This window comes from Cryptomeria japonica, unplaced genomic scaffold (assembly GCF_030272615.1).
Source record: "Cryptomeria japonica unplaced genomic scaffold, Sugi_1.0 HiC_scaffold_321, whole genome shotgun sequence".
NCBI classification, from domain to species: Eukaryota; Viridiplantae; Streptophyta; class Pinopsida; order Cupressales; family Cupressaceae; genus Cryptomeria; species Cryptomeria japonica.
The window spans coordinates 59,206-72,033 of NW_026729143.1; the positions used below are offsets into that span (position 1 = coordinate 59,206).

The 12,828-nt window shown below is 36.7% G+C and overlaps 1 protein-coding gene across 1 annotated transcript; it reads left to right on the forward strand.

Moving 5' to 3' along the window:
- The first annotated feature begins 8,097 nt into the window (after positions 1-8,097).
- LOC131056401 (ankyrin repeat-containing protein At5g02620-like) lies at positions 8,098-11,078 on the forward strand. The gene is made up of 3 exons (XM_057990774.2): positions 8,098-8,828; positions 9,239-9,798; positions 10,069-11,078. The coding sequence occupies exons 1-3, from the start codon at positions 8,309-8,311 to the stop codon at positions 10,966-10,968; spliced, it is 1,980 nt and encodes a 659-aa protein (XP_057846757.2). The 5' UTR covers positions 8,098-8,308; the 3' UTR covers positions 10,969-11,078.
- The last annotated feature ends 1,750 nt before the right edge of the window (positions 11,079-12,828 follow it).

Consider the following 12,828-nt stretch of genomic DNA (forward strand, 5'->3'; position numbering starts at 1 on the left):
ATATATGAATGGGTTAGGATCAGCTTTGATGATAACTTCAACTCCATTGTGTGAAAACTTGATACATCGATGGTATGTAGATGGTAATGCGCTCATCTCATGAATCCATGGACGTCCTAGCAATATGTTGTATGTGAGATCGAGGTCAAGGACTTGACAAACCTCATCTTTTGTAATTGGCCCAACTCTAAGAGGTAAAGTGACTATGCCTTTGGATGAATGCTCTTCATCATCATATGCTTTGATGGTAATTTTGTTTGTAGAATTCACAGCTTTATCAGAATATCCCAATTGTTTGATAGTGCTCAATGTACAAATGTTTAGACCTGCTCCTCCATCTATCAAGACTCGCTTTATTCAATGTTTATGTAGGAAGGTTTCAATGTGTAAAGGTGCATTATGTGGTTGGCTCACAGAGGCGTCATCAGCTTCTGTGAATGTAAGGGAGTGTGGAACAGAAAGGTATCCCACCAAGGATTGAAACTGGTCCATGTTTAGATCAATAGGGATGGAAGTGTCTCTCAAGGTTTTGTCAAGAATGGCCTTATGTGCAGGGGATATGCGTAAAAGTTCAAGGATGGAGATAGGTGTGGGTTTCTTCCCTAACTGTTCTACAAGGTCATACTCAAGTTTGGTTGATAAGGAAGTAGTCTTTTTAGCTGGAGCACCTTGTAAAGTGAATTTTCCTCGATGAGTTGTAACATTACACTAAGAGGTAGGTTCGGAAGAAGATCTAATTCCTTTCAGGACAACCTTGGGTCTTTGGGTAGAATTCTCATGCGTTTTGTCCTTGATGATAATGGTAGAGACATAATTGTCCATTGAAATGTGATCAACAATTGAATCATAGTTATAGGATTCTTTGGTATAGTTGGTTTGCTCATCTATGGCTTTAGCTTTTTCCTTGTCATGTTTTGGGAATGGATCTTTAAAGATCTGATTTTTTAAGAATTTTTTTGCATCAAAATTAAAATCACAAAGAACAGATGTTGTGTATAATTATGAGATATTTCCAAAAATGTAAGAAAACCCGAACAATTCACTGATTTGCTCTCAAAATTAATTGTTTATGAAAAATCATAAAAAATTCATAGAAAATGAAAATGTGCTCCAAAAATTCTAAATTTTGGATTGAAATCTATTGATACTGTCTTCAACTTGCCAATAAAATTCTGTGCAAAAATTCTAATACGTTTGTGAGATAGGATCAAATCTCTCCAAGATCTTGATTTTGTGTCCAAAACCCTAGCTGCACAAGGTTTTCTCCAAATTGTTTTACAAAACAGCAATATAGGGTTAGAAAAACCTGCAAAAAACATAGATCTAACAAAAATCTATGTCCCATGGGGCGTGCCAAAATGTATATGGTGAAAATGGAAAACAACAATATTGAAAGACTAAATGAATTCAACCACAAAACCCTAGCCTAACAACAACAAAGATCCACCATAACTTATGAAGATTACCTAAGACAATGCAAATCAAATGAAATCACAAAGATTATACCATCACATGTCCAATAGGGTTTAGATCTCCATTCTTCCTATCTCCATTTATCTTGCTTGATATATTTGCTCTTAGATTTTATATGTGCACAAGAGCTCAACAAAGAACGGAAATGTGGTTGAAAGTAGGCTTGATCGCATATGCAAGTTTGAAAGTGTAATGTAGTTGAGAAGTCAACTAATCAGGGTTGATAATGAAGGAAGTGTCCTCTTATATAGAAGACACTGTAGGAAATGGAGGGATAAGATTGGAGGTGTAAGAGATAAATAGTCAGCTAGGATTAGAGGGTAGGTAGAGAAAATAAGAAAATAATGAAAGGGTAGGTAGTGTAGGAATTAAGAGATGAATGACATGTGTCATGGGTAGAAAAGGTTAATGAATTAATTAAATAAATAAAGATTTATTTAATTAATAGAGGAAGTGGGATCAATTAAATAAATAAGATATCTATTTAATTTAGGAAAAGGATAATTTAAATAAATAAAAGTATTTATTTAAATGAGAAATAAGGCTAAAAGAGGATAAATGAATTAGTTAAATAAATAAAGATTTATTTAATTAATAGAAGAATTAGGCTTAAAATAATTAAATAAATAAAGATTTTAGTTGTCTACAACTATAATTTAGTTGCATTTCATTTAAGTGAATTTGTTATAAAGAACATTCATTCATCCATGTAGTGCATTCATTTTAAATATGCATTCCTTTCATCATCCTTTAAGTTCATTTAGAATTCATTTCATAGGTGCATTTTTCCCCATTTTGTTTCATCTAGATTCATGAGATGCATGCATTATCCTCCAATTGCACTAAGGTGCAGTTATTCATTATCCTTTAATTGCATTAAGGTGCAGTTATTCATTATTCTTTATCCCCTATTTGCATTTGTTTGCATTATCATTTCAATCTCATTTATCACTTAGTTATGTTTTGAATCATTTTAGTCATTTAGATTAATTTTAAATACATCTCATAAACATTACATCATTTAGATACATTCATTTAAGTGCATTCATACATAAACATTTGTATCAACATTTGTTCATCCATTTAAAGTGCATTCATACATCACATTTGCATACACATTTGATTCACTTAGATTCATCTTACAACATGCATCATTTACTCATATCATATCATAAAAAATGAACAAGTATTATCTATCACAAACATCATTATGCATTATTTCAACTCATTATTTTTGCATACATCATCATCATTACATCATAATTAACATCATTACCACAAGCATCGTCCATCTTCTACCTGCATCCACATAATTAGACAAATCATCCATAGCATGCATCTAGAAATCATATCATCACCATGTATATATAGTAATCAAATCATCCATAGCATGAATCTAAGCATAACTCATAATCATCATCCTGTATCAACAATATACGTGTCATCATACATATGCATATAATATCAAAGCATGGGATCTCTTCATATATCACATTAAAAAAAAAGATTACATGTATCATAGTACAATGATGTCAAAATATATCGACTACCAAAATCCATCCAAGTCACAGTCCAAAATAATAATGTAACAAGTACCTAAAATATCTCAAATGGCACTCTGGCCAGATGCTGCACCACGACTACCCCCTACTCCTCCCCCACCACCTCACTGAGGAGGACCCATAACACCCCCACTTCTCTGAGCCCTCTGTGACCACTTTGATCTTGCCCACCGCATCTTAGAATAGCTCAGTGCTTGCTGACTAACTGGCACAACCAGCTCATATATTCCCCACCAATAGTCAATCTCTCCACTTGCCTGTCACATCTCCCTCAACACCACCTCAGTTGGACCCTATGCCTATGCTCCCTCCAAGACTTGGACTCTATCCTGCACCTCCCTCAACCTGTCCACCAGATCATCTCTCTCTTTCCTCACTACAGTCAGCTCCACCTCCCATGCAAATAGTTGGACATCTCTAGCTGCAATCTCTGCCTCGCTATCCTCTAACCGAGTCTGTGAGTGTAAAATCATATACTCCCATACATCTCCATCTCCTCCACCTATCTCTCCCCCTCCCATCTCCATAGGAACCTCTCCTCCACCTATGGCTCCCTCTCCCATCTCCATAGGCACTACACCCCCACCAATATCCCTACCTCCTTCTTTGGCAGCCCCTCGTATCAGTGGACCCTGTGATAGTCGCAATGACTCTCCCCCTCTACCTCTCCTCTGTAATCATCCTCCTCCACCACCTCCACCTCCAAATCCCCCTCCACCACCAAATCCTCCTCGTCCTCCACCTCCTCCTGCTCCACCAAATACTCCACCACCTCCATCTCCTCCTCCACCTTTTCCTGCTCCACCAAATCCTCCTCCACCACCTCCATCTCCTCCTCCTACTCCTCGACCTCCTCTCTTCCTCCTTTATCATCTCCTCTCATCCTCAAAAGGTGGTATAGGCTCGATCGGATCTGAAATCTATATAATCAGATGTGCAGTATGATACTGTGTGTACTCCTCTGTCACCCCTGCATCGACAATCTCAGGCCTCATATGCCCTGGTCTCGCCTGTAAATTCTGGAACTCTATCAAGGCCTGATCATATGGTAACATTGGTCCCCACTAAAATCTCTCCCGTACTACCCATGCATACTCCCCTGAGCCTCTCGACAATCCCTACCTCCGTCAAAACTGCCTCATCACTCTCCCTGGCACCTGTCTCTCTATAAGGTAGGATGTGCGCCCAATCAAAAAGTGTGTCATAAATACATACAGTAGCACTTCTGCATCATCCTCCCAAGGCTCACACTCGATATACAACCTCCATATCACTGTATCTAGGTCATCTAAAGCCCGTCACAAAAAATCCAACTTCCTCAGATGGGGCTGGCTCATCATCCCTCCATACATATAAACATAGGGCTGATATATCACCCTAAATATCAAGTAGACTGTTCGTGTGACTGGCAAGTGCTCCCAAGCCCAGATGTGTAGTAATGTGATCCCTACTGCTAGTGATCTCTTCTCTCGGTACACCACCTCGTGTAGCTCCCTATAAATATGTGCTAGCACACATGGTCCCCAGGCATAGTGGGTCCTCTCAGTCATCATCTTCTCAATCACCTGGTCCCAACCAACGGCTAGTCCATGTGAACGTCAGTCGGGGCACACCAAACCCCCGACGATCCTGGATAAAACTATTGGTAAAGGCTCATACAATGCTACTATGTCCTCCTAGGATACAAAGTCATCCTCAATATAAACATCATCAGCAAATATTCTCTACACCGTCGTCGTCCCTAATGCTTGATCATAGGTCACCAGCTCCCCTCTAATCAGGATGTGTAGTATCCTCCACACATCCTCTAGCATCACTGTCATCTCTCCCATCGCCAGGTAGAAGGTACATATCTCACTATGCCAATGCTCGGCCAGTGCTGTCATCAGTCCGCAATTCATCCGAATCACGGGACGATAGATCATATCGTACAAACTAGTCGCAGCGACGCAGAATCTGTCTGCCTCTGTCAGCTGCTATGTGGCAGGATGCTGCTCCGGCATCTGTAGAACAGGCACGTCCTCCTACACACATCAACAAACATTAGTTGTTTTGGTACAAACTTTCTTAAGTTTTCAACCTAGACTATCAACAGATACTTTGATCAAGTATCTTCGGGTCTCAATAGGTAATCGATTATGGCAATCCTAGACTACAACAGACATTTATCATAATGACCTAGTCTCAAGGGGGCTGCTATAATTCACCAAAACAACCAATCAAACAATCAACTGAGACATCAGGCTATGTTCTCTAACACTGGGGAATTTTTATCACAATAGTGCTATTCTGCTCACAATAGCGCCACAATTTGTGCACAAAAGTGCTAAACAATCAAACACGCTAAATTAACTACACAACAATGCTATTCAATAACAACAGCACTACAACAAACATACAAACGTGCTAATACTACAATACCACTACTACTATGTAATGAAAGCACTAAACCTAACACAAGCGCTACAACTACTATACAATAGCACCATTGCGGCATAATAGTGCTATTCTAGGCGACAATAGCATTAAAACATGGTTTTAGCGCTATTATCTTGATTGGACTTTGATGCCTGAAAAAACATGCCAAAAATGCACAAAACACAAAATTCAAAATTTGTGTATAGCTGGTTTGTAGTTGTCTGGCTGTTGGAATCGACAGATCCACTCTAGCCGGTGATCTTCTATAGGCATAGGCATGATGATCGTTGCTCACTCCTTCACCAAAAATTCCCTATCAGAGCTCTAAACTGCCAAGGAGATAGGTGCAAATGAGCCTATTTTTTCCCCTTCCCCCCCATATATACCATCCAGCCCTAACCCTAATTCACCCCGCTTACTGTTGTGGTCCCTCTAAACTTCCAACGTCTCTCATTTCCTCATTTTACCCCCATTTTTCTCCCATCATTTCACCGTTATTGCTAATTTCTTGTATTCTACCTCCCCTCAACTTCTTGTTCTTTTTCGAGAGATCACCCGATTTTTTGAAATTTTTTAGCCCATCTGTCGAGGGGACATAGCACCCACTAAATTAACATTTATGGGGCATATTTCTTCACACCTATTTTTCTTTCTTTGAAACGATGTGATAAACCGCACCGTCTCAAAGAGGGGCAAAAGTAGTCACATAAATCTGTCCATTTAATTAAATGAATATTTACTATTTATTTGATTATTTAACTATTAATAATCAGTTAATTAAATTAAAATTTAATTAATTCATCCTCAGCCTCTTCTCCTATTAATTAAATAAATTATTCAATTTATTTAAATATTAATTAAGCTACATTCTTAAGGAATTAAATGAATAAAACATATTTATTGAATTTAACCCTCTTTCCTCTTTTAAATAAATAATAAAATATTTATTTAAATCCTTAAACTACTCCCCCCCTCCCCCCACTTGCATTCTCCTACAAATGCAAGTTGCACCTATTTAGTTGAAATAAATGAATTTTATTTTAATTAAAATCCTATTTTCCCTCACCCACCAAACCCACTTACATCTTAAATCCCCTTCTAGACAATTCTAACCACTTTCTAAATTCTTCTAAACCATTCCTAATTTGCCTAATCCATTTCCTAAATATTGTCACATTCCTAGGCAACTTGAAGTCACTTCTCAAAGCCTCAAAGTCTTTGAAAAGCATTAAAGGCTTTATGTATTCAACAGGTTAACGCCTAAAGTATTCCAAACCATTAATGGCTCTTACATGACCATTAATGCTTAACTCAACTCACCCACATGGTTAGAGACTTTCCTCTAACTTAACCATCCTTTTGACTCATGGGTCTCTTCAAGCATTAATGGTTAACTCAACTCACCCACTAACTCTTGTACAAGAGTTTAGCCATTGGATAAAGGCATTATTCATTGGATAGCGACTTTATTCATTCAACTCAAGCTTAACCTTAACTCCTAACCTAACCTTCATGTCATTTCAAGCATTTAATGCTTCTTCCCTCTCCTCTCAAGCCATCTCATGTTGGCATTTGTCATCCTGGGATTGGGTTGAAAGCCCTCACATGGATCATAAATCTTTCTATCTTGACCCTTGTTGAGATTACTTAATCTCAACCATCCATTGCCCTATTTTTCCTATAAATAGAGCCCATTCCTTCATAATTCAGATCCAGAAATCTTGTATGCATCTAATCTATAGTGAAATTTAAGAGATCATTTTAGGAGTCATCTAATCTACATTGTTATTTTGGTTAAAACCAAGATAGCTTAATTAGGCTTTCTCATATTTCGCTTGCATTTGCATATTTTAAATCATTTTTCATAAATCTTGAATCTCCATAAGACTTCCATAGTAGTGCAAAGAGCTAAGGGCTACACTCATGTGGAACTTGGAGAGGAGAGGAACAAGGGAGAAGCTACTATGAACATGTTGGCAAGCATTTGGAAGGGTCTTGTGTCTTTCTTTTGTTTTTGCATACTTTCCATTAAATGTTTGATCTCTCTTCATATGCTTGCTTAGGATCGTATTTCGTTTATGATACTAACACTAACAGTTGATTCTTGAGTCTTTTGTTTGTGTTCCTAACATCCTATTTTGCAGTGCATCGGTTATAGTAAATGGTACATGTATAAAAATGTGTGTAAATAAAGACAACATAATGTGCAATGTATGAAAATATATGTAATTGAATAAGAATGATAGAATGAAAAGAAAGAAATTAATTTAAACAACAGTTATATCGTTTATTGAAATATAACTATATTAAATAATTATCTAATCCACTGAAATAAACTCAACATTAAATAAAATGTGTACATATTTCACATAGAATAAATTATTAAATTATAAATGATAAAAAAAATTTGTATTTGATTTCAATGTACACTTTCATCTAAGAAAAATAGACATTCCAACTATGAAAAAGTTGTAGTAATTTTGACGTGTAGGATCACTTCAAGTATTAAAAAAATAATGTTCTAGCAGAACACCCCATAGTCATATTATTCGCACCAAACTAGAGTAATTACTTGGCACCCAATCAAAGCTAATTAACACTGGTTATTTGCACCCAGTCAAGGTCAAAATGTTGTATCTGTTCCAACGAAAGAAAAAGTGAGATTCCAACTAAAGTTGTGGAAACCCTGAAGTGTAAGATGTGGATACTTGTATTTTTAATGTTTCCCTTGTGGAAAAACTGAGACCACATATTCTATTATGTAGTTTCTGGCATAATACTGAATGTAGTATTATTCAATCCTATTACAAAGAAGCGTGCCTTGGTGTTGAAGGCTGTAACGGCAGATATTTAGCATGGCCACTGAGGGTCAACAACTCGGCGGAAGGATCGATCCTGACGCCTTCAAAGCTGCGGTAACGCGTTTAAGGATCGATCAACAACTGAGTTCCCAACTTAAAGCAGCTCTCAACAATATTACACCTGGAGGGGAAAATACTCTTCTCCATTTGGCTGCTAGTGTAGGAAATCTACACTTCATTCAACAGCTCCTGCAACTCAATCGTCAACTTCTGAAGGAAACCGATCCCGAAGTGAAGCCTCTGCTTGTGAATGCTACCAATGCCGAAAAGGATACTGCGTTACACTTGGCTGCGCAGGGAGGTTTCTCCAACGTTGTGAAGATTCTACTCCAACAACCAGAAAGTGGTGTGGATCTCCGCAATAAGCTTGATGAAACAGCTTTGTTCAAAGCCTACGAAAGCGGCAATTTAGAGACAGTGAAGGCAATATTTGACGCATCTCCGTCGAGCTTACTCGAAAGTACGGTGCACAAGAGGAACTGTTTATCTGTTGCAGTAAACAGAGGAGATTCAGGTTATTTTATTTCGATTTTAGGATTTCTTTGCCTATAAGTTTGTAAAAGTATCTGCTAAGCATCTCCTAATTTAACGGTTCAAGACAAATATCATTTTGTCCCCAATTTTTTCTTTATCTTAAATAACACGAGGATGATTGTCTATCATGTTTCAGTTCTTTCTATTTTTTCAAGTCGTTTGATTATGTTGTTTCTATTTTACTTCAGCTTCTGTTCGTTTACAGTTGATAACCAATGAGTTCTTCTTTACTTCTTCGTGTATTTAGTTGAATTCTGTATTTATGTTGTTATATTAGTTGAGGTCTGTATCGCTTCAACAAAGGTAAATTAGGCATTCTCTTACCCTTGGCCCTTCTTGAAGAACATCTTATCTAACTTAAGGCAATGATTTTGGATGCTTCTTTTACAGATCTAGTTGATCATATACTAAATTTATCAGATGCGAAGCAGTTAATCCAACGTAAGGACGAACTTGGCAACACAGCTCTGCATATAGCTGTTGAAAGAAACTACGTGCATATAATAAAGAAGTTAATAAAATTTGAGGCCGAACTGTGTTATTGGGTTAATGACAGCCAAGAAACTCCCATCTGTGTGGCAGCGAAATTGGGTCATCTGGAAGCAGTACAAGAGTTGATAAATGAGAGGCCAGACGCTGTCGAAATACGGAATAGTTGTGGAATGAACGTTCTGCACTTAGCTGCCCTAGTTAGGCAAGTGCGAATTGTTGATTACCTGAACGAAGAGGTAGGCTTATCATACTTGGTCAACAAGGGACTTGACAAACCTCCACATGAAGAGCCTCTGCGAAGTGGAGGAAAGACAGATCCGGCTGAAAAGAAAGATCCAAAAGATGAGCCCGTGAAAAGTGGAGGAAACACAGATGCGGGTGAAATGAAATCTCCTTTTTCGAGGATAAGTGAAGGAGACACACCACTGCATATTGCAGCAAAGAAAAAAGACTTGAATGTAAGTCTCTTTTTATACAAACCTCTGTTTGTCACTGCTGAAGTTTGTTCTTTCAACCAATTACTGTGTACAGCTATATAAGTTTTGGGTTTGTGTAGATTCTTAATCTAATCTCGTCTATATATAGAGTCAAATTACTGAAAGTATTTCTACTGAAGACAGAAATTAAAATCATCACGGCAAGAACTTCCGTAGAAGAAATCTTTATGCATAGTTAGTTCCAATAGATCATTTAATTTTTATGAACTTATTTGAGTTTGCATTTTTCAGATGGTGAAGTCGTTGCTTTGTATAGCGGGGATAAACAAGTTTGCTGTCAACAAGGCAGGCTTAACGGCCTTTGATATCGTGAGAGAGAACACGCACTATCACGAATCTGACAAGATAATTTCAGTTCTGGCCAGTTATCCTTCCAATCGCAAGCCATTCTTGTACAGCGCTCCAAAGGTGAGTGCAGAGAAACATGAGGTTGCTGTTGAGATGGTGGACAAAACATATGAGGACAGGCGCAACACAGAACTAGTGGTGGCAGTTCTATTAGCGACAATGTCATTTACGGCAGCTTTCACTGCTCCGGGCAGTTTCGTGACGGACGATGGGAATGGAAATGGGGACTCAAAGGGATCGGGAATTTCGCCTGCGCCTGCGCCTGGAACTGGCTCAGACAAGAGTTTAGGTTCGCCGATTCTGCTTCCGTTGGCCTCCTTCAAGGTTTTTCTCATCTTTGATTGTGTGGCATTCTTTCTGTCGCTCTTAGTGGTGCTGATGTGGCAGATGAGTACACCTATTACCACGGGAAATAAGGTATTGTTCCTCTGTATTACCAACCTATTGGTTTGTGCCACGTTTGCCTTTACGGCCTATGGCTTCATGCTTGCAGTGTATGCCATGCTTTCCAACATGAATCCCGAGCTGGCTTGGTTCATTCTTGGGGCGTGCTTGATCATCTGCTTCTGTGGTAATTTCACTTTTTTCTACATGGCTGCAAAGTTTACAGTGAAGAAGGCTAGGTTTAACCACCTGAACGGTCTACTTCCTTTTCTTTCTGACCGTCTGGGGGAATACGTGTGGATAAAATTAGAAAGATGGGGGCTTTTGGACTTGGTGCGCCGGTCCAAAACCAAGTGGCTTGCTATCCTATACTACCATAGCAATGAGAACGATAAATAAGGTTTGGGAAAGTTGCTTTTGCAAGTCTGATACAGTGTTGCAGCTTCTTATTTCTACATGACTTTGATCGTATTCAACTATGTCTTATAATATTAAATGTTTTCATATTATTAGAAGTGTACAAAGTATCTACATCTGTGTTCAAATCAGATACTTGCGTGCTTAGAGCTGATTTGATATGTGTATGCTTCAAGTTGAATGTTAGATTTACTGTCAATAATATTTTTGTAAATTATTTTTATATTTAAATGATTATATTTATGATTCTTGAAAACAAATAAAGTGTATAAGGGTGTTTAGTCTTTTGATTGAAGATTGTGGGTTCTTGATGAATGGATAGATTATTTTGCCTTTGTATTTGGAAATGCAATCTCTCTTCATTACAAAAGAGGGTGGGTCCATATAAAGTAAGGGACCTTATCTAGACATGATCATACAAGTACATCATTAAAAATGCATTCCTTATGAGAGCCTAAAAGATAGAAGAAAAATATTCCATGAATAGCTTCCATCTCACAAGTGAACTTTTACGAATAAAATAGGAGATTGCTCAACTAAGTAAGAAATATGAACATTTGACTAACCTAAATTTACATTTATAAATATGAAACCAAAAAATCCAACAAAAATCATTTGTAAACATAAAAATTAATAGGTAACACAGTAACACAAAACATCTGATCATCCAAGCTTGTACTTTTGCAACTCTAGATGGGGAAGGTAAAGAGCATTAGTTGGTAATTTATTTATTTATTTTTGTTTAAATATGAGGCTAAGGTGTGTAATTATGTGGTCAATCATGTGACTATAGAAATGATCCTAGACAATCAAATGACTAGATCTAAGGAAAAAAGAACTAGATGAGAGTTCGTGTGTGGATAAGTGTCATAACTTCTTAGATAAGTATAATGTATGGTAGTGTGCGCATATAAAATTAGGTAACTATTCATGGGAATGCATATGTATATTAATATACCTAAGGATAGGAGAATAGTCAAAATTCCATACAATATTGCAGTATTGTTCATAAGATATATGTATCCAAGCATTTCCTAAAAATATTCACAATATTGCATAGAAAATAACATATATATGCTAGTTTCATAATTATATTTTCCGTTACATTGAATTGTGTCTGAATCCTAATTGATCATGCATCAAAAATATTATAGCACTCAAAAATGTTCATGTAAATTTGATATCTAATTAGATATAGATTATATGAAGTTGATGTGTCCATATAAGTAATCAACCCTATTAAGACATGATAACTTAAATAATAATTTAACTATATACTTTCAACATGCTCTCATCATGAGAACCTACAAAATAGAAAAACAAATGTCCCATTGGTAGCTTGTATCTTACAAGTGAAATTTGAGAACAAAAGAGAACATTACTTATCAAAATGTCCCCTTAGTTTGAATTAATTAAAGATAGGTGGGTAATAGAAAATTGATAACTATATCTATTATATTTAGAAATACATATCATGAATAAGGGTATGTAATATTTTGATTAACTAATTTTGATTTCTAATGAAGATTCTAGATTATTTTATCTTTGTAATTTAGAAAGGCAATCTCTCTTCATAAATATGGTCTCAAATTCTATATTAATCCTTTGTTCTATAAAGTTAAAGATTAGAATTATGGGTCGAATTTGTGATCATGAAATCTTTATATTCTTATGGCTTGACAAACATTTTGCTTCCCTCTAGGTGAAACTCAATCTAGTCTTATCTTCTTAAACATCTCGAGACTATCAATAGTTTGAAATAACTTGAATGATCTTTATTATGTCTTTAAGAGATAAATTTCCTTAATTAAATCCCTAGAAAATGTACAAATATTGATGATA